General features: G+C 35.5%; 1 protein-coding gene across 5 annotated transcripts in view; it reads left to right on the top strand.

Moving 5' to 3' along the window:
* Positions 1–23,940, top strand: part of CSMD3 (CUB and Sushi multiple domains 3) — a 637,009-nt gene that overhangs the window by 111,116 nt on the left and 501,953 nt on the right. For all 5 annotated transcript variants that reach the window (XM_065830155.2, XM_071803847.1, XM_071803848.1 and 2 more), the window contains exon 3: positions 497–609. In XM_065830155.2, coding sequence (XP_065686227.1) covers positions 497–609 — 113 coding nt within the window. The remainder of the gene's footprint in view (positions 1–496; positions 610–23,940) is intronic.

The raw sequence follows: 23,940 nt of genomic DNA on the forward strand, positions 1-23,940 counted from the left end.
TTAAAGTGACTCATAGTCCCCTTTCTCTCATCATATTGCTACAGAAAATGCATCCCCTAAAAAATTTAGCAGAAGTCTATGTGAAATATATAATGTAATAGATGTTTGAACATAACCCTAAGTAGCGTAAATTAGCTGGTGGTTGGTTTTTTGTTTGTTTGTTTTTTGTTTTGTTTTGTTATGCTTTTTCCATCTACTGATAATCTAGACAATTTTTAAATTCTAGTTTCTATATCTTACTATAATCTCTGCTAAAGTATCTGTTTTCTCAAACCGATATACCTTAACTGGTTCAGTGTCCATGAAAGCTGATAAAATTTTGTATTGGTTCCTTAAGCTATTGTATAAAAATAATTTTCTCAAGTAATATAAACATTCTATATTTTTAAGTCACTTGCCCTTTCCAGGATGAAATACTTGTTTGGAAGATCAATCTGTCACACACGGTTTTATTTTTCAGACAATTAACCACGAGTTGTGCTTTTTTGTTTCTTAGGTTAACAGGATTTCATCTTCCTCCACCTGTGACAAGTACAAAATCTGTATTTTCACTGCGCTTGACAAGTGACTTTGCAGTTAGTGCTCATGGGTTTAAAGTTTACTATGAAGGTAAGACATCTTACAAAAGATTCTTGATTTTTTTTTTCTCTGGTCTCTATGCATAATAAAACTAAATGTCCCAAAAAATGTCTACAAATACACATTTATAGTCTTATCCAACATACAATATTTGTTTTTTATGTAGTCATTTGGAGACATAGACTCACACCTGAAACAAAAATATTTTAAGCTCTACCATCTACAGTCCCATTTAGTCACAAATGTTTTAAGACATTTAATACCACCAAATTCTTTAAATTCTGGAAAACACGGTCATAATCTTTCTGCCCTTTCTAACACACGCTTATTCAAATTAATGTAAAGACATTACTAGTTACTCTTGAATGTCACTAAATAGTTGAATTTCTCTATGCAAGTTCTATGGATGAATTCCCTCTCACACTTTTGTATAGAAGAAATGCTGACTCTGTTCTTTAAACTAACATAAAGTTATTTCCCTATTGCAGTTTTTAGAATTACCTTCAGTTTTCACACAGACACTGGAGTAAATGAGTTGGCACAGGTATTCCTGAGGTCCAGAAGCTTATAGTATTGTATATATTGTATGTTCCAGGAAGGAACTTGTTTCCAATCAAGCTCATTTCAGTCTCATTTGAAGAGCTGTTGAAGAGTTGGAATATATCATCCATCCATTTTTTTAATCAATTTCTTAGCACTGAGATTATGAACTCTAACGTGTTTATAGGATATAAACAAAAACTTTTATTTTTTTAAGTTGATGTAAAGACACTTGGTCTTTCTGCTACTATTAAGTGTCTCAATCAGCAAGCCAGGAGCTATAGTAAACTGCCTGGAGAAGCTCTGAGGTCATCGTTGAACCCTGCACAGTCCCATTAGCAACAGAAACTAATCTCTGAGAAAGTAGCGAGCTCAAAGTAACTGGTAATGCAATGAAGGGCTACTGTATAAATAAAGCCCCAAATCACTTTGTAGTAAAATACCTTCAGCTATTAACATAGTTCCTTGTTCCTTGAGTTACTATAGAAAATAAATAAGACAATACACACACTCTTTCTTATGGCTTGCACACAAGCAAGAAGTAATTTACAAAACAGAAATTCAAACTAGGTGTAACTGGTTTTGCCTGGATTATAGCTACTTTGTAGTCTGTTAATTCAAGCTAAGTGTAATAATTGTTTTTGGTTAGATTATAGCAAATTTATAGACTGTTATCTTTTCAAGTGTTCCATAACTTTGTTCAGCAGCAACATTATTAGAAAAAAAAAAAAAAGTTATATAGAAATGTACTATGGAATTCCCTCGGATTATTAGCTACACAAAATATAGTATATACTTCTCTTATGCATATTAGGAAAGTACATTGCATTTTTAATCATTCATTTGGTGCCATAAATTGGGAAATTAAAATTCGCTATATATAGTACCAGCTGCTCTCCTTATACGTTGTTTGCCAAAAGGTTTTGCACTACTAAGGCTAATAGAAAGTGTACTATGCATTTCAGTTATGATAAAGAATGATTAAAACTAAAATGAAAAATCACCAATAGAATTCAGTTTGCACATATGACTGGCTCCTCAGCTAGTTCCTTTCTGGGATAAAATAACATGCTGATTAATAGAACTCAAGCTCCTAAATCACTGACAAGTGTGGGGAAATTTTACCTTCAACCATAGAAATCATGATTTCAGAAAAGAGCATAAACTTGTTGCCTTGAATTTTTTTTTTTTTTTTTTTTTTTAATGTGAGGCTTTATTTTGTGCGGTCAGGAATATTGAAAGAAGCTAAGCTAGACCCCAGAGTTTTAGTTCACTGGAGTCTCAATTCCAACAGCCAGATCTCCTTTTTTTAAGAGCTGCAAAGAAGCAGTTTTCATTCAGTGACAGAATTTTGCTTTCAATACCTGTTTTTTTTTACTTCCTATAAAGCTACCCATCTTTATCCCAAGCTAGCAAATAAATGAAAATTCATTACATTACATTAATTTCATGTATCATTCCTTGACATGAGAGAATAGATGTATTTAAATGATAATCACATCAAGGCAATCTCCATTTCTGTTCTTTTACTCTTTGTGAAAGTGCATAACTCTGCAATCAACATTTTCAGATCTGGTTCTACCTAGTATTCAATTTTCAAAAATTGTGATTGCCCAGTAGCTTCTTTTCAGCTTCTTGATGAAACATCTGCATACTTTGCACTACTAAGTATCAGACCACACACTTCCATGCTTGATTATGGATTTGTAACTTGTAACCTAAGATAGAAATGATTAGCAACCTATCGTTGCAATAAAGCAAAATGATAGAGATACCATGAGAGGGCAGGATGAGCAGTAGAAACATATATCTGAATGTATTAGATCCATGTGGAAGGAACATACCTTTCATAATCAATGATAATTTAAAATTCTTTTGAAATATTTGGAAATAGAGGACATAGACAGATGGCTATATGGGATGCATTACTGTTCACTACATTTAAAAAACAAACCAAACCAAACCAGAACAAAACAACAAGCAAACAAAATAAACAAAGTCCACCAACATCTCTGTCTCTGACCTTCCACACTGCATGACAAATTTGCACTTGGGCTGAAAGTTTATAAGAAACTACAGAGTGTCTTACAGAATCTGTGGGAACTGCAAATCTACTGTGGATATTCTTGATCATAGCACAGAGGAACATATTAATTTTCTGCTCTCCTGAGGAAAAAAAAAATGTATGAAATTATGTAAAATTATATTACAAATAGAAGTGCTATGCTGGACCATCATATGTAAGCCCCTGCAACTACATCCAGTCAAACTAAGTACACAATAGACCACAGAAATACCCATTCTGGTCTCCCACCATCAATAGCATAGGCCTCAGTCTGTATCCTCTGTCTCTCCACCCTTCTCTCCTTCTTTCTCTCCTTCTTACCATCTTTTTTTCCCCAATGTCAAGTGGCATATCTGGGTTGGCTTTGGTACTCTTGTGCACATACTTCTTTATGTTCAGTTTCTCTGTTATTTGAGAAAGAACATATCTGAGAAATACACCTCTCTATGTAGCGCACTATCCCTGGATAAAAAGGATTTCATGAAAGAAAACATAAACAGATTACTCAAAACAAACAGACTTCACTTACAGTGACAACAGAAAATTATGAGATGCACTGAAAATTAAAGAGGGATTTAAAAAAACCCCAAACCTTCGGCTACAATAATTACCAGTAGCAATTTATCATTTAAACATTGTCAAGCAACACAGCTTTGCTGGCTGGAGTGAGAAATGGGGAAGTTACAAGGTTGCTGATTCCATGTCTGTTTTGTTTTGTTTTGTTTTGTTTTGTTTTTTGTTTTTCTGGAGAGGTCCCTGGCATCTTCGTTTTGATTTTCTTTTTCAGTAGCTTTCAGGGTCTGTGTAACATGTATGGGTACTAATGTATGGAGCAGAAATGCTACACTTCATCCCCTACTTGATAATTTAGGCCAAGTCACAGTGTGGCTATGTCCTTTTCATTTTATTTCTGATAAGCTTATTTTGCTTTCAGAATAGAAGAATTTGATGCACTTTTCCGTTTCCTGTTGTCCTGAAATACATAAGCAGCTTTATTCCTTGAGAGTACAGGAGGGGAAATACAGCTGCTGAGAAAGAAAACAACATAGCAGCTTGACCCATACAACAATGAGTTTCAGTGAACCTAGTCCTGCTTTGAACAGAGCTTTCTTTTGTTCTTACTGAGTTATTTTACAGCTATTAAAAAGGTAGCTGACATTGTTAAAATCATTTACTTCATTAACAAATTTACTGCTAGAATTTATGGCAATCTTTATTTAAAAGAAAAAGTATAGTCATTATTGTGTTATCCTGTTGATCACAGGAAAGAAAAAAAATAAATTAACATATTAATTAACATTAAGATTAGTGAAAATTCTGATTGTCCTGCAGAGGAATCACAATTATTTATAATAGTGTTATTAAATGTTATTTAATCTGCTTTGTACAGCTACACCTGTTTTTAAAGATGAATTGTAAAACTGAATTATTAGATAGTGTATAAATAAAGAAATGGTCTTCATGATTGTGCTATAATGGTGCTATAGGAATTCAGTAATCCTACTGAAATGCTTTTGAGAGGAGTTGGAGAGCAATGTTAACAATTTCAAGGCTGATCTTATCTTTATGGGTAATGGCAGTGGGGGACAGCAAAGAGGGGAGCAGATGGTGTTTATTAACAGAATACGATTTCTATCTAGTGACTTCTAGGGACCTATCATGCATTTTTTTCAGCAATATTAAGAAAAATTGGTCGCTGATGTACAGGATTATTGAAGCATGTAGATCAGAAATACTAGTAGGACTTAAATGTGCCAGAATGTAGATGCTAAAAATAATTTTGATGGTTGATATAGAGCTAGAGAATGCGAACAAATAAGATAATCTATTTTTAGTTCTCCTGCCCATCAAAATTCAGAAATGTGGTTATGCATAATCTAAATACTGTATTTAGATAAGTTTCATGAAGTACTAGCTATATTAAGCTATTAATATCTTCACTATTAACTTCATATAAAATTTTAAAAGAGTACTAATTATTTATTGTTTATTATTGAAGTGGTCTCTATAAAAGGTCCACTCAAAAACTGTTTGCAAAGTTGAAGTTGTAAAAGCTACAGACTTTAAGCTGTTAATTGTCACCAGGCTTACTACCTGACACATACTACAGGCTTTTATTTCTTTGTTCAGATTTTGTCATAGCTGTTGTGGATATGGCTGCTCTCTGTCATAAGACTGCTTCACCAAGCCCTTAATAAAAATGGTATTTAATTGAGTTTGCCTAATGAAGAAAGGAAAGCTAATGCTTAAGTTGCCTAAACAAGTAAACTCCTGTTTATTAAATGAAACATAATAAATGTAACAAGGAAATATACTAAACATAATAAGGCAATCTAAATTCTGCAGTTTGCAGCTGGTTATGTTGGTGTCTTGTGTATGTTTCTCTGGGATACATGCTCAGCTATGTGACTGATTAAACCTGCAAATGGGAAAGCATCAACAAGGCCTATTGGCCTGAGGCAGACACCCCCAGGTCTCAGGGCTGGACTCCTACGGCTGAACAAGAGAAACCTCCAGGCCCCAGAGCTGCTGGAAGCAGTGGCCACTTTTAACAGCCCTTCACATCCTGAAATGTCATTTGGGTTTATAAAGCATAATTTGCCCTTGTAAGTCTGTGCTGACTATTCCCAATTACCTTCATCCTTCAGGTGTTAGAAAATGGATTGCAAAAGTGTACTTTTCAAGCTACTTCCAGCAACTGAGGGAATAGTTACTAGTTTATAGTGCCTGGGGTGATCCCTCTTGCTTTCATGAGGACAGGTATATCACTAGTCTGTCTAGTCAGGAGGAACTACCACTGATTGCCATAATTTTTCATGGATTACAGACAGCAGCTTTTCAGTCATGGTGGGACAGCTCTTCCTGTACCCTTGGGTGAATCTATGAATGTGACCATATTCAGCTTCTCTACATAATCCATCACTGCACACCCAGAACTGACTGCTTCTCTCCTTACCAACTGTATTAATACATGAAGATGTTTCTTCTTGTGAAGAATGATGCACAAAAGGCATTGTATTATTTGGCCTTTCCCATGTGATCCATTGTTTTGTTCTTCTAATCAGTAGTGTATCTGTATTTTTGCCTGTCCTTTTTGCTACTAGCACACTTGTAGAATCTCTTTTTGTAAACCACAACATCCCCCTCTGGTGTTAGTATCCCTTGGATTTTGGCTTTCTTCATTTTGTCTCTAAGAACTGAAGCAACACTTTAATACTCCTTTCTTGTTGTCTGTCATTTTTCCACTTTCTTTTTGCCTGTACTTCTTTGCATTTTAGTCACTAAGAAGCTCCCTTGTTAGCCTCAAGAGTCATTTGTCAAAGTTCACTTTCCTTTAAAAGAGTTGGTTGTCTTTTAAAAACATCAACCATCTCTCTGGCTGTCCTTCCTCCTCATGATTGCTTCCCAGGAGATTCTGAATAATAATTCATAATAAATCCGAATGTGATGTCTTAAAGTCTAGTGTCTCAATTTTACTGCTTACTTCTCCATCTTCCTTCTAATGCTGGGCTCAATTTTCTTATCTTCTACTCTGTAGTTTAGGTGTAGACAGGTCCCTGTTCACTGACAAAACTATTTTTGAAGGCCTTTCTTTTGAGGTAGGCAAGTCTGCTTGTGGTTATGTTCTCCTTCACCTTGATCAGGTGGTTTCATTTCTTTCCAGCAGTCCTATTTCATCTTCAGATGAGGTACTATGATTAAGGAGGCCAGATACTTGAAGACAACTGTGCAGCTAGGCATTGGTCTGCTGGATGCACTTGCTCATAGCCAGAACATTTCTCCTAACCAGGACTGAGGAGATACCAACACCATCTGGAATCATATTCCACTCGCTTTTCCCCTCAGAATCCCACACCAACCTTTGATCTGCTTAAAGTTGCCCTTGGCCACATTATTACCACTCACATATGTGAACAGCATGAAGTAGCAGTTGTGGAGCGGAACAAACAGCAATTGTTTTGTGAAATTATGGGTCTGGCAAGAAGAACATTGTCCATGACTATGGGTCTGGCTTCTAGGCAGGGAACTGTGGCATTGCAGGAAAGAGTACTTAATCACTAGTACCTCTCAAAGGCTCAGCAGGGGTAGCTATGTCACTTTATTAACAGTACACAAAAGTACAATTAAAGATTGTTCCTGCTGTGAAGAATTTGCTGTCTTATTTTAGAGAGAATATGTGATAAATTCATCTAGATAGATTTATCTTCCTTGCTCTTTTATTTCCAAAATAGCCTATCATTTGTAGGAAAAAAGCTTATGCACATGTGCTTGATTATAGATCTAGTGCTTTATTCTCTTATAACTACCAATTGAACTTCAGTTGTTGTCTGTGGAGTGCCAAATTTTCTTTAATAAGTCATAATAAATAAATAAACTAATAAATAAACAAGGTGATTGATTTCAGAGCCACAGAACCATGCATTGTTTTGGTCCAGGCAAAGTGAATGGAAATATCATCTGCAAAAAAGACATTATTTGAAAGTTAAAAACCAATGAGTAACCTATAATTTCTTCTGCCTTAAGAAATATGTAATTATCGGAAGAAAAAATATCTCTCCCTTAGTCTGCAAAAACTCCACTCATTATTTCAATGTTCTGTTTAATTTAATTCTTTCAGAATAATGTTGTTAAAAAAGCCATGTTTGTCAACCTATGCTACTGTAATTTATCATTTTGATACATGCCTCATATTGAAGTTTAACTAAGACAGTGATTAATTTGAGATCTCAATTATATGTCAGCCTTACTTTAGCATTTTGCTTGTGTTTTCAATGTCATTTTTCATGAAAAAAAAAGTACACTGTAAGTCATGAAATCAATTTCCCAAGAGATTTTGAGGTTTTCATTGTGAACTTATATTTTTCAGCTACTGGCCTGTCATATTATTAAGATAAGTACAATACCCTGACGAAAGCAAATCTTAAGGCAATCTAATTTGTGATTCACATTTTGATCCCATGTCTAGACAAGTAGTGGTAACTGTAATCCAATATAGTTAAAACAGTATTCTGTAGGAACTAATATACTGCTCATTAAAGCATCACATTAAATGCAGCTCCATGTTTATAAGCAGTTGCTCCCTCATGCTTTTCCTAAGTTACAGCTCAATTAAATTTTGATGCAGTAATAAACAATAGCAGACTTTGAAATATCCTTAAAGTTCATAAAAACGAGGCAACTAGTTGGTGACGCTGGTACCTCTAGAGCTACATGGCTGAATCCTTCATCCTGCATTTAGTATTTGATAGAATTTTGGCTTGCATTTGCCTTGATATAACTTCAGCATTCAATCTTAAAAACTCTTCAAAAGTCAATAGGAAACTCTGCAGGTGGAAAGGTTTATTAATGATAAGAACATGCATCTCAGTAATACAGAAGTGTAACCTGAGAACAGACTCATTTTGTCATCTTAACAGGTTTTCAAAATTTGTTAATTTTTCCATATCTAAGTCTAATTTATATTTGATGTTTGGACACTTAGATCCATAATGAGATATTTCTACTGTTGAGCATTTAGCAGCTCTCACTAAGTCAAATACAAATTATATGTCATGCAAAATGTCTGGAAATAGGTCAACTTATTTTTTTGAGGTTTGTAGATAAAGCATCCAGTTATGTCAGTCACTGACATTATCACACACACACACACAAAGCAATACCATTGTAACCATTTAGTCGTGATTATAATGACAATTTTATTTTAACAGGAAGAGAGGAGTCATTGCTTACTCAGTACTGGAATTCTCTACCATTTAAAATAAAATTAAAAAAAAAAAAAAGTTGTTAGAAGTTTATTTTGGAAGACATTTTCTCATTCAATCAAGTCTTAACACACAATTGCTCATTATCCAATGAGGTCATCTAAGCAAACCTCAGTGTAAATTTAAGCAGCTTTGTGAATGGGTGATAATAATGCCATGAACTAGATGGTTAGTCAAATGTCTTACAATTTGAGGGGGGAAAAAAATAAATAAAATAGTTGAAAGCAATTTTATCTACAGGTAAATATTAATTTTCTGGATGAAGGGGCCATTTTCCTTTGGTAATTCTGTATTTCTGTTGATGAATCCCTACCTGAACACCTTAAAGGAAAAAAAAAAAAAAGAAAAAGCCATTCCTTTGTCAGATGGTTGGCAGCAGGCCACTAAACCCCCATGGAATAGAAGTTGCACGTTACAACTAACAATTAATTAGCTAAACTGCTTATCTATGATACACACTATAGATGTAATTGGAAAAGTTGTCCCAAAATATTGACACAGTCTTAAAACTTATTTTTTATATGCAGCTCTACATTAGAAATGGTTTGAAACTCCAAAGCTAACCTGTTTGTTTTAAACAAATAGGTTTATCCTAAGGAAATATCATATCGAATTATTGAAAAAAAAAAAAATGAACTAAAATCTAGAAATTTGCGTACTTTAAAAACACCAGTTCATTCTTCTTAGGACATTTTAAAAAAGTGTTTTTCTGAAAACAATGGCAATCGAATAATTAAAAACTACATAGCAGTATCAGCTCATGTTTTGGCGCAGAATTCTTATACCTCCTTGCTCTTGGTTTTCATCTTACATTCTGCATCTGAAACGAGTATAGAGAAAGTGAACAGACCTGATTTCAGAAAGCAATCCTACTGCTTCTACATAAAAAAATATAAGAGGAAGAGACTTCCTTACATATTTATTGTATAATTAAGGAAGAAATTAAAACATTAAAATCACAAAATTGTAATTAATTTTCTTTAATTTGATTTAGCATTTATGTTGTTTTTCCCTTACTGTTCTGTCAGTGTGTGTCTAAGTGTTCTTAGTTCCTTTAGTACCAGATATCATTGCCACTTGAACACTCAACTCCCAGTCTCTCTAAAGAGATAATCAACCCTGATGCACTTAGTGGCAATTGTAGAGCTGATTTTGTGATGAATATATGCATCATCTGGGAAATTATTTGAAACCACAGGCTAAGAAAATGCTACTAAACTACAGGCTAAGAAAATGCTACTAAACTATGGCTTCTCAACATGAGCATTTGTGTCCAGGTCTGAACTGATGATGTAGAAATGAAAGCCTGTGCTGCACGTTTACTCTTTTCAACACCCTCTCTCTCCAGTTTACCAGTTATTAGTAAGCAGACAGATGACAAGAATAAGATGTTTATAGACAAGTAGTGTTGTAAAATAGCAACATGTTATGTCATCTTTAATTACAGGGTAGCATTGCTCAATTCTGTACTTATCATGAGAGCTCTTTATTGCAAGTAATAGGAACGTGTTGTTCTGGGCATGATGCATCTTCATATGGAAAAATTTTCTGCTTCTATCCACAATTCTGCTACTTCCACATCTAAAATACATTACAGATTGACATATTGTTGAAGTTTAATGAAATACAGACTCCTTATACCTCAGCCTTTTCCAAGGTTCTGCAAACACTTGAAAAGTTTTTTTTCTAAAGCATTCTTTATCAATTAGATATATTTATTTATTTACTATTCATAGAGTACCTTGTAAAGTGCAGCATAAAATAATATTTAATAAACCCAGTAAATGTTGCTTAAAAACGATGACTTAATTGGACAAAAGAAATGCAAAGAAGAAATTCTTGTAAGATGATAATAGAAAAGTAGGCAGAAGCCAAGTATTGATAAAACGGATTAGATTACACCTGCAAAATGATATAAAGATTCTTATAGCACAAGGGTTTCTCACATTGGTCTTGGTGGGCAAAGCATTTCAGTTTTGGCTAATGGACCAAGATAAATAAGCATAGTATTAGAGAATTTTTCAGAGGGCTAACCATCGAATTGGTGAGATCAAGTCAGAACTAGGGAGCAGGCAAAGGAATTGAAAAAGTGGTGGAGGTAAAATTATTTGAATTTTGGTGTTAAATGTCATTATTGTTTTTGAGGTGCTACAGACTTAGTCTGGTCCCCAGCCTCATGTTCCTTGCTCTCTCCCTGTTTGTTTGCTGTAGCACACACAAGGCTATGTCAGGAGCCAGATCAGGAAATTAGTATAGATGAAATCATATCATTTCACTGTCTCTGTGTTATTCCCTCGTCCTTTTCTCCGGTCCAGCCTGTTGCATGGCTCACAAATGCTAAGAGCAACTCAAGGCATGAATGAGATACACATAGCTGACAAGGAGAAAAAAACATTGCCCTTTTGACACAGGCCATATACCTTAATTTAAAACTTTTATCAAACTTCATCTTGATGCATCATGTATAATGCAGAATGACAATAGGAAACTATAACACTCTTGCAGTTGTAAATTGTCTCATCTGTTGTCTGTGTTTCTGTTGTGTAACATCTCCTAGCAGATTTACTGAGTATAAAAAACCGACTCTTGCTGCTTAGAAGAAACCATATCACAATATATTGGATTCCCAAGATTGTTTTGGATTGTAAATGTTCCAAGTAGCACATTTGTCATGTTTGGATTGGGTTCTTCCATGAAAGTATTACACAGTGTGCCTGTTATTTTTACTTGAATCCAGTTGGATCTCTAAAAAGAAAAAGAAAAGAAAAAAGTCCCAAAGATTAAATATGTGTTACAGATTGTAAATGGTTACACAAGGGAAACTTCATTTAAGAAGTTGCAGTCTTAATATACACATAGTGCAGATTTTTTTTCCTGGTCTGCTTCAATTTCCCCTGAGATTTAGGTCTCCTTTTTTCCAACCTCTCCCCCTGAACCTCTCTGCTTCTAAGATTGGCTTTCCCATATGAGATATTTCACACTATACTTTCACTGTTCCCTTCAAAAAGATGGAGATATTTTCTCTTCTTCTGTCTCTTTATTTTAGAACTCCATTCAAGTTCATTTATGTGATAGACAGCATGTCCTGAGTTTATGATGATGATGATATGCATCAGTCTTCACCTCCAATACTATTTGTGGCATAAATGCAAATGAAAGAGAAAGGACACTGCCCTATTTTCTGAGTCTGGCTTCTAGCTCATTCTTTTAAGCCAAGTGCACTATCTTGTAGGTAACATTTTAAAAGACTGCTACATTAGTTTATAAATCTTATCACATATGAGAGCTGGGTGGTTGGGATTCACCTCACAAGACTTCCAATACACATTACAATGTTGATGTTGATATCCTGTATTGCATTTCAGACTTATTTTATAGTAGAAGGCAAAGATAAACAATTCCAGAGTGCCATCCCATTTCTTTTCCACTACTAGCTACATAGCTAAGCATAAATGACTAGTACACATAGGTGTATAAATAAGTCATAGTTAGCCACAACTGTAACACACAGGTGTTTGTTTGCTTTGTTCTGCTTTGTTTTTCTCTTCTTTGACAGAATATACAACATACTACTGCAGAAATTACAATACTAGCATTTTTTACCCTATTCCCCAGAAATCAGTTTAAGGCCCCTATTGTCACATGAGTGCAGGTGACATGGTTGAAAACATAGGTACTTGTGGCATTACTGTTGTTCCTGCTTTCAGGTGACATCTGTTGCCTTATAATCAGATGAGCATCACAGTGACTTCATAGGGCACCTGCTGAAAGGCCACAACAGTATTTCAGTTACATTCACCTTTTCCTCATTAAAGCACTAGGATGAGTCAAAGACTATTGCTACTCACAACCAGTTTCTCTGACCATTACATGTGTTATTTGAAGGTCGCTCTGCACAGGCTTTGCACTCTTCAGTGACCCAAGCCCCACAGGGCTGAATATGGGGGACAGAGCCGGGGACTGGTAACAGGGTCCATCGATAACCATGGTAACATGGCAAACAATGGATCAGGGTCCAGGTGCATCTAGGGAGCAAAAAGAAAAGGGGTCAAGGCCAGGCTGGATACAGGGTAGCAGCACAGGGCTAAGAGCCCATGGAGGAGCTAAGCACTCTACTGCGCAGGGACAAGGGGTGCATCCAGCAGGTATTTGGAGACTGGCTGAGACCAGAACTCCTATGGTGTTGCTGCAGCAGCGGACTGATGGCCCAGGCTGGGTTGAAAGGGGATTTCTTAGCCCATGAGCAGGGATGAGGGTCCTAGGTGAGACTGTCAGGTCTGGTATTGTTTATTGTTTCTCTCAAGACCTTGATGTTTATTCCATCTCCTGTTATTGAAAGATATCTGTACTTTGTGTACATATGTCGAGTTCTTTTTTGAACTGTGATAGCTGCAACAGTGTGCAGACCCTGCAGTTTCACTTGGTATCTCGTTCATGAAATCCATGAGTAGGCAGACACACTCTGTTAATCTTTACTATGATATTAATTCTCTGTGTTTCTGAACTGATAGGTTAGAAATACCTTCATGTGAAGTACCACAGGACTGTAATTTTGACATTTGTAACCAGGTGATCTCTACCTTCAAAAAAGCATCATGAAGGAATATTTACACCACTAGATTAAGACATCTAGTTTAGCTTAGAGCATTCAAATTGGGATCTAAATTGTCCTCTGAAAAGCAACTCTTTTTTCCATTGATTTTGTGGAAAACATTGTCTCATCTAGGAACCTGACCGTGGACACCATGATTATATTTTTGTTTCAGTAGAAAATTTGTCAAAAGAGATCAGTGCATATCTTTGCTGTCAGAGTGATCCTCAGAAAACCAATCAAAAAAGTACTTTACCTTCATGTGCTTAGTTCTGAGACTTAAAAGTTTGAAAAGTTTAGTGTGCTTCTTCATTGCATGGCATAATCTTAAGCATAGAAATGCCTATATAAATGTTGTATAGCATTTCAATAAATTAGAATATTATTTCTGGTTATTAGAGCATCTTTCTGAATGTGATGCAATAGATACTGAGTGCAAGCAAACCTCATATTGATATTGACTTTCATTTTATTTTTAAAAATTTAATTCTACTACTTTGTAGAAATGAAATTAAGTGAATTGTAATAATTCAGATATTTTAAAATTGTCATCAAATTACGTGTTATTCTGTGTAAAACACATTTTCTGCTCCTGAAAGGTTTGCAAGTTGAATGTGTCACAGACCATACACAAGACAAAGGGCTAAGAGACTATGTTTCTACTTCAAGCTTTTAAACTCAGATTAAATGCCTAAATTACATTGCCACTACAGAATACTTTTTTGAATGTTCATTCTTCCTGGAGCAGCATTAGCAATTAAATTAATTAAATGCCATTATTTAAAGCTGCGCAAACTCAATACAGAGAATTATTCACATATTGTGTTCTAATTTTTCTGGCCAACTGCCAACTCTGGAAAACATAAATGTGGTTAAGTGGTTATTACTATCAATAAAGAACTTGTGCCTTATTCTGTTTAAACACTATTATCTTTACCCTGTGGCATGTTAGCTCCTTAAATAGATGGCACATCCTTTTAACTTTTCTGGTAAGTATTCATCTACTTACTCCAACAAATCACTGAGAGCTTATTAGCAGAACTTATTCATCTGTGACCTGTTGTTTGGTAAACAGAAGTGTTTTAAAAATAAACAAACAAAACTCAATTTTATTATATAGTATAAAGTAAACGTCAATTTAAAGTTTGGATTTTGTTTTTAATAATAACTTTTTTTTTTTCGTTTTGTAATTGTCAACCATTTTGTGATTTACCTGGAGCCCAACTTATGTTGTCACTCAGATATTTTCAGTGAGAAAGGCTCTGAAAATCACGGTATTGTCACCAGAAAATCTACTGTAACATTAGAGAGATCTAATTTGTAAGAGCATGACTTCACAATCTGCACTATGAAAGTAAAGAGGTTATCAAAAAGATTGAAAGATGACAAAAGGAAACAATATCTGGTCTTATCAAAAAGCCTCAACTAGTGAGAGAGCTGTCATTGAACTGAGACTTCATGAAAAACTGAGCAGTTCAATAAAGATAATTGGATTACTGTGCACTTGAGAGAGTGCTGAAAAGATAATAGTAATGAAAGAAGTATACTAATTGTAGAAAAAAATAATTCTTCAGTTGATTTTTTTAAATTTTAAAACAGAAAAGGCTAATTTAAATCTTAGATGAAGAACTCAGCTCTGAATGAGACTCAGTCATACAGTAATGTATGGAAATGTAAAAATAATTTCTCATATAGAAGAACCAGACGCAATAGCTGAATAGCTTTTCAGTCTGCAAAAGATACCTGTCAGCAGTTTGGAAATTCCTTATATTGATTAGAAAACTCCTTCTTAAAGAAAAGACCTGTATTTTAGTTGCCACCCTCCTTGCAAATTCAGCCAAATTCAAACTGGGCACTTATTCAAGGTCTAGAGTATGTGAACATACTTCTTTATTTAGATTGTTGCAGTTGTTCCACTTATATGGACAATTAGCTATTAATTTCATCAGGAATTTCGATCTCTTCTGTTTCTGATGATTATTCAAAGAAGCTATAAAGTTTACTTCCTTTCTCAGAAAATTTGTATCACCCAGTTAGGTACTATTCTTGATTTCTTTATTTCCAGCTTTACTTCAAAATGGAGAAAATTATTTTCTTATTCATAAATTTGATATTAAGAATGTTACTTTTTGCAGAAATATCATTTTTGAGTTCTTCTGTTCTTTTGAGTTTGTTGTAATGAACTCTATTTTAGCAATATGCTGTTTAAAGTCTGTGACAGAAAAAAACATTAATTCATAGGATCTGAGTATCATTACAACTGAAGAACTAAATCCTTTCTATATTTCAAATACTTTGCATCATCTTAGCAAGAAAACATTGCATATTCTCTGTGTCACACAAAAATATATAGATGAGTGAAAAAATGGACTACATAGTAAACAAAACTGCTCAACTTAAAATTTAATTCCTTAAAATAGCCATTTTTAACAATGTGAACCTATTGAGGATCAGATCAGCAAGGGAAAGCAGAAATAGTAAGTACAGTGTGATGAATCATAGTAAGAGAGAAATGAAGATAAAGTAATATAATTAAATATTCATATTTATAATTTCATTCTGTTATAGTTCTTTCCTGTATGGCTCACTCTACTGAAATACAAGTTTCATACTAGTATATATTTATGGTTATGTATTTTTTCCTTCATCTGAAAGAATCAAGTACCACCTGAAATACCCTAGCTTCTCATAGCAGGAACAACATTCATTATTTGTGTGAAGTCCCAGGCCTGTAGATCTGCGTACTACACTGCGTTTTATTTCCTATACAGCACTACACTACAGCTCTGGTGGTGATTCCTATTACACCTTGCTCCTGTTCTATCAAACAGCAGCAGAACAGCAGGTAACTTGAAGGTTGTTTTCATCCCCAGAACCCTACCAGCACTTTGCCTAGCAAGAACTCTTAGGCAATACTAACTGTTCCTGATCTTTTTTTTTTTCTTGAATGACCCTTTCAAATAAATAATATAATACAATTTTATTAAATAAAAGAGAAAAAGAAAAGCACAGTCCAATTAGCCATCATTAGACATGTTTTGCATTTTGGAAGCAATGTTAAAATAGAACAACCTTAGTCATTTGTGTTCCCTTCCACAGTCCAGTCCAGGGGTTCATAGACATGTGCATTAGTGGAGATTGCAGTGCAGCATTTAAATATTTTAATAAGAAGCATAATATTCTAATGAATTAATTAATATATCCATATACAGATATGTTTTATTTTCAATAAAATAATCATTTTTATCTAGAGAATTTCACTGTGGTGATAGAATTTGCTCTCTTTCATGGTCTTTGTAGGTATTTATTTAAGCCTTGACAATGTTGAATCTATTTTCTTATCAATTAATGAAAACAGACTTTAAGAAAGTATTTTTTTTTTTTCAAAAGAAATATTTACTACATTAATTAAATTATCACTGAAGCCTGTTAACCCTTCATATATCAAAGCAGGTCTATTTTAGTTTAATTTTTCTGTCCTGGAATTTAGTGAATAAATAGGAAAAACCAAAGTGAAAAAGTAGCATATGTCTATACTGGCAGATGAAAGGTTAAAAATGAGAAAACAAAATAGTTACTTAAGCCTTCAGAAGAAACTCACTATTGATGCTAAAAAAATGGCAAGATTAGAAAAAACGAACTCCATCTTTACACAGACACCCCCACCCTCATCCCAAGTCTGTATAGACCAGGTGGGAGCCAGCATTCCATTTCAGAAAGTGATGTTTTTTAAATAATCTCTACTGGGTCTGTGACTGCCAGCTTGGCTGCCATAGAAAATCTAGAGAATTCTAGGTCACTTCTCTGCTGTGAACTGTTGAACAGAAGCTTTGAATTAAAAATGCTTCTTGTCAGCATCTCTGCTGCCTACAACATAATAACAGCAGCAAAACTGATAAGACATTTTTTAAATTGTGAAGGAGGAAATGTGCAGGCTCTTTCAACTTTCAGATGCCAAGAGTTCCAGGACTTTGGCTCCAGGGCAGGCTGGAACATTGTATTTTTATTTTCTATAGTCTGGTTGTGTGGATGGCAGAAGAGCTTTTATATCTGTGAGCATTTACTCAAGCTGACAAACTCCAATAGAAAGGGACTTGTAAAAGAGATAGAATAGTGAGCTAGGAGTAGTCTTTAAAATCTTCCTCATCTTATCTTCCAACTTATTTTTTAATTACCATTTTCCTTCATGGTTTTCTCTCCATCCTGTATTTGGACATACCTACAAAAATGAAATTATACTGATATGCAAAGTTAGAGAAAACACTCACACCTCTTATCAGTTTGTTCATGAGCTCATTGCCTTTGTTCAACCCCTGTTTGTGTGAAAAACAGTCTTTGAGTTGGTGTGCTCTTCCTATCCTTTACACTAGAACAGTGTGGTTTAGATTGCATGGAGATCTTCGGGTAATATAATTGAGATGCATCAAATGAAGATTTCTAACACAATAACAAGGTAGAAATATGAACATAGTCTGCGTGCAAAGCAATCTTCTTCTCTGGATAAGTGGTTTATTTAGAATATACATGGCTGGAACAGTCCTTTATAGAGGTGACTAGGGGGGAATTCTGTTTAAATTAGTCAATGACAACGATGGACACTTTGATAGGACATTATTAGCACAATGAACCTCAAGCAAGCTGGATAAAGTAAAAAGAAACAGTGACAAAATTAAGATTAAATAAAATTATACTCTGCATGTATTCTATTTTCTGTTTGTCCTGCTTCTGTATTACTGGATTTTTCTTTTTTGCTATAGCTGGACACCAATCGAATTATGCTTGTAGGTCCTAGCATAGATGCCTACAAATTGCAATGAAAGGCAAGGGTAAAATCTACTCCTTCATTTGAAATGACTGACCACAGGTTAGGCTAACCAAATGATACTATTTGTTTGGACAGAAAAAGCATGTCAAAATATTCAGCAGTCAGTATCATGGAAGCAAAACTTGACTTTTACACCTGAAATTATTGGTCCTTTCACAGAATACCAAAAGCAAGGAAATGTCCCCAAAAGCAAACTGTCACCTTCACAGTAACCCAAAGGGCCACAGGACTTCTTGCCCTTGGTTCATTTGTATAACTCCTGATTACATTAAGCAAATTGAATGGGTAAATTGAAGGCATGTTTATAGCCTAATTATCCTCGCACTTGCACTGTGTTTAACTTCTGCAGCATAGAAGCCACACCAACAATACAACAAGTTAAATGTATGTTAATAATAATAATTAATAAATGTATACATAAAACGGGAATATTTTTTTATATGTAATTCAGATCTTTACAGGAAAGGCGACTAAAATGAGTCAGGCCTCATTTCTTGCTTTTTCCTGACTTGAGCTTCATTTTTTTTTTTTTTATTTTTCAATAAATATAAAGAAATAGGAGAATGTTATAATATTGTATATTGCATTTTGCACCTTTCCATGAATGTTCTCATTGTTAGTTTTATTATTAGTATTATTTCTTTTTTTTTTTTAATTTTTTCATAGTGATTGAATCATTTCCTTGTGCACTGAAACTGAAAGTTTTACTCAAGTTTTATTAAAAAGCAATGATCCCAAGGAGCTCTATTTATTTTGGCCTCCGAAGTCCCTACTCTTTTAATGTTTCTGCACATTCCTTCTGGTGTTTATAAATATACTAGATACATTCTTACTTCTAGATGTCCAACTTTTACCACTCTGTCTAAAATTATAGCGGTCAAAACTCCTGTTGATACATGGCAAAGCAATAAAATTAACTTCTGTCAGGCATATCAGAAGACGACTGAGGCAATATATTTAATGACATAGGACATAGTACAGCCACTTTCAATTTAATGCAGATTAAACAGAAAATCTTATCTGCAGTATCTCTAGTAGTTATTCTCATAGATGGAATCATTATGAGAGGAATATTTCTAATCTGTTCTGCTGTGTGTGTAGCTAGAGGAGTTTCTTTGATTTCATCTTTGAACAATTTAAAACCTACATTGTATGCAGAAAAAGTTAATGTGTCAATTAAAAGTTTTACTTGTGGAAATAGAAAACAGAATAATATAGGCAAGAATTCTTATATTTTAGTTTAGGTAAATTATGTTAAGGTCTATTATCACAGAATTGATTATCGGTAGGGTTCATCTGCTTTAATCACAGTTGTTTACAATATTGATGTCTGAAGATGAGCTAATTACTTTTCTTTTAATGTAGATGAAAGGAAATACAGCATGATTCATCCAACATGGTTTAGACAGCCTCATTCTAAAGCTGATGTCATTCATTAAGCTGATTAATTATTCTGTAAAGGTGGTACTTTCAACTAATTATAACTGGAAAGCAGATGAGTAGTTCATATATATCTACACTATAGATATCTGCAGTTATTATAATCTATCTGTTGTCCTGGAAAGTCTGTTTTTTCTTCCTGGTGTTGTATTTTATTTGCTATAATATATTGTGTTTTTCAGGAAGGCAATATTTAAACGCTTAATCTAGCAAAACAATAATAAGTGATGGATATGACCTACTTCTGTGGAGTAGGAGTAGTTATTTCAGCCGTTGTGCAGTGTTTGTCTGTTGAGCAGCACTATCAGCTTTATGAATCACAAGCTGGGAACTAACTTTAATTAAATGGCACATGGCATGTTCATCTTTGGCTGTGATAAAGGATTATATTTGTCAACTTTTCTAATGAGTTCTTGGGGGTTAGTAATGTTCCTCAAGTGACTTGTTTGTCATCTCTCTAACTCAGGTCATACTGGCACAGTTGAGATCAGGAAGTATAACTGAACCAAAATTTTTACAATGAAAGAAATAGAAATTGACAGCAGAGATTTCTCCTAAGAGTTCCTGAACTTTTAAATTATGGAAACTCAGTTTGGGTTATCTGTAGTTTAAACCATTACAAATGGTTTAAACTTCTCCAGCAAATTGTATGTACTGTTTATTAATGTCTACTACTTTGTGCTTTTTTCCAAACCCAAGGCATTTTTCAGTGTTTCTCCTCTCTCTGATACTTTGTGAAAGTTCAAAGGGTGTATAGGATGGCACATGGAACAAAAAAAGAATGAGTAGCTTCATTAATTTTAAATTAGTTGTTGTTTGAGAAACTGGTCATGGGGAAACTTGTTAGTTAGCAGCCCTGTTAAAGTTTATTTTTAGTTTTTGGTCAACAGGAAGCTGGTTCTGAAATAATTCTGGTTACTCTCATGCCTTTACAGTTCTAAATTTATATGTGAAGGGGTATAGGATTAAAGGAAATCTTAGTCTTGTAGTTTGGGTTGGTACGACTGCTTTTTTGTCATGTCTTTTTTAATTGGAAAACAGACATATATTTTAATTTACTTAAAAAAAAAAAAAGGTAAATGCTAAGTTAGAAAATTTTATGGTTTTTTAAGCTGAGAAATAAAATGCCCAACCCCACATTTTTCCTTTTTTAGTTGCCTATAAAATAATGTAGGCACTTAAATAGTCTACTTAGATACTACCAAATCAGATAAATCTTTAACAGTATGTCTATACAATACATCATCTGGGACTCACATCAGCTAACTTTAGACCTCTACACTGTATACATCTACATGACCTAGACACTGTAAGCTTCCTTTTTTAGTTGTAGGAGAAAGAGGATTGCTTTACGAAAGAAATTTATCTCATCTCTGTTAGTCATTTACACTAGAAAGACAAAGTCCTACCCCCATGTCTTTCATCAGCCCTTGCAGTAGTCTTGCTGCCACCCAGATTTTATATTCTATCAAAACCGTGTCAATACAAATAAACACAAGTATCTCTTCCCTCCGTATGGAATGCTTCTCAAAAAAATTTTTATTATTCTGGAAATTCGATTTCAAATGTTTAGAATAGGGGCCAGACCTCTGTTTATACTGCTATTAACACTAATTTCCAAAGTCTCCTACATAAAGTCCTCTCTCTGAGAATGCCTTTCCTCCATTCACATCACATCATCTTCTTGCAACTACAGCAAAATGAAAGATGAAACAGTGATCTCGGATTGAGCTTTGTGAGAATAGTTCTAGGGTTTTTAATTAACAAGGATCCTGATTAGAACAGATTGTCCCATCCCAACAGATGGGATGAGGGATGAGTTAACTCTAAACGCGACACGCACCGACTCAACAGATGAGACCAGGTGTGAGTTAACTCTGGGTTAATTCCGTGCAGTTAAGTGAAGTGAATGACAGACAATCACCCCTGGGGTCCAATTCAATTCTTTGTTTTACTAAAAGTACATGTTGGAATATTGGTTACAGTGAATGGTGACTTGGCAAAAGTATAACAGAACTTATCAACGCATTAACAGCGAAAGTTCTACTACGAACGATGTATTGGCAACCATCAGCAGCTGTAACATGAAATTTAACCAGAATCCAACAGCAGAGCTTGAAGATGATGTTATCCTTATGTGTTTAAAAGGGAAAGAGAAAAAGAGAGTGGTAGAGAGGGAAGGAAAACTAAGATATAAGGGAGAGAGAAATATGTATATATACATGGAAGGAGAGAGAAAGAAATGGGGGTACAGAAAAAAGGAGAGAAGGAAACAGCTTAGAGAAAGTACAAAAGAAAAGAGTGAGGGATCCAGTCTCTTACAGCACCTCAGGGTGCTGGATTCCCTTGGTGAGGCCGAGCTGGTATTCCCTTGGTGAGACCAAGCTGGTATTCCCTTAGAATCATAGAATCATCATAGAATGCTAGGGATTGGAAGGGACCTCGAAAGATCATCTAGTCCAATCCACCTGCCGGAGCAGGAACACCTAGATGAGACTACACAGGAATGTGTCCAGGCGGGTTTTGAATGCCTCCAGAGTAGGAGACTCCACAACCTCCCTGGGCAGCCTGTTCCAGTGTTCTGTTACCCTCACTGAGAAGTTGTTTCTTCTCAAGTTTAAGTGGAACCTCTTATGTTCCAGCTTAAACCCATTACCCCTTGTCCTACCATTGTTTGTCACCGAGAAGAGGCTGGCTCCACCCTCAGTCTCCTCTTCTCCAGGCTAAAGAGACCCAGCTCCCTCAGCCTTTCCCCATACGAGAGGTACTCCACTCCCTTAATCATCTTTGTTCCCCTGTGCTGGACTCTTTCCAGCAGTTCACTGTCCTTCTTGAACTGAGGAGCCCAGAACTGGACACAATATTCCAGGTGTGGTCTCACCAGGGCAGAGTAGAGAGGAAGGAGAACCTCTCTCAACCTACTGACCACCCCCCTTCTAATACACCCGAGGATGCCATTGGCCTTCCTGGCCACAAGGGCACAGTGCTGGCTCATGGTCATCCTGCTGTCCATCAGGATCCCCAGGTCCCTTTCCCCTACACTGCTCTCTAATGGATCATTCCCCAACTTATACTGGAACCTGGGGTTGTTCCTGCCCAGATGCAATACTCTACATTTGCCCTTGTTATATTTCATCAAATTTTTCCCCTCCCAGCTCTCTAGCCTGTCCAGGTCTCGCTGGATGGCAGCACAGCCTTTTGGTCTGTCAGCCACTCCTCTCAGCTTGGTGTCTTCAGCAAACTTGCTGATAGTACGCTCTAGTCCCTTGGTGAGGCTGAGCTAGTATTCCCTGCCTGTGCTGGTTTTGGTGAGCTTTTTTATAGCTCCCAAAGTAGAGGAAAGTCTAGGGGGGAAAGTGGTGATTGCGAAAGATCAACAAGTCTCCACAAGTCCCGGGCCACCTTGAGGGGTCTCACCTTTGCCCCTTTGTTTGCCGAGCTGGGCATATCAGAAGATGGGGCTATGTGCCCTCCAGCATATCCTCCACCTCCTGTATTGGTCAGCCGGCCTGATCTGTGGCTCGTTAGCTCATCATTGATATGTAGATCCCAGTTCCCCCTGCTCTGAATGTGTCATCTCCTGGCTGAACTAGTTTCACCACAGCGTTTTCAGCCATGGTCCTCTTCAACACATAACACAGATGAAAAGGTATTTATTCGTCACTGACTGAATCACTTCAGTTCTGTGGATACCAGTAAAGCGAATATGTCCATAAAATGTGTGCAAACCCTCACAGAGGATCGTCTCTGCCATTTAGTTGTCAGAATATGTATCCCCTGACACGTTTTGTACTTGTATAAATTATTGCCTTGACACAATTCCTGGGCACGATGTGGGTGATTTCATGTATGGATAAAGGCCAACATGGTTTAGGAAAAATATTAGGACATAAGAACATAAGATTTTTCGTCATTCCTTGCCACTGACTGTCAGGGCTTGCAAACCTATGTCTTTACTAGCATATTATATAGGTAGCCTCAACCTCTCAGGTGACATATGTATAAAGGGTACACCTTGCACATAGTTTTACCAGCTATCTAGTTCTGTATGTTCCTGTGCTCAGCATCCATAACTATGAACTATCTTTCTTTGTCATTTAGCTTTTCCACTGTATAATACATGGAACTAAGACACAGA

The sequence above is a fragment of the Patagioenas fasciata genome, chromosome 2, assembly GCF_037038585.1.
Source record: "Patagioenas fasciata isolate bPatFas1 chromosome 2, bPatFas1.hap1, whole genome shotgun sequence".
Lineage (NCBI taxonomy): Eukaryota > Metazoa > Chordata > Aves > Columbiformes > Columbidae > Patagioenas > Patagioenas fasciata.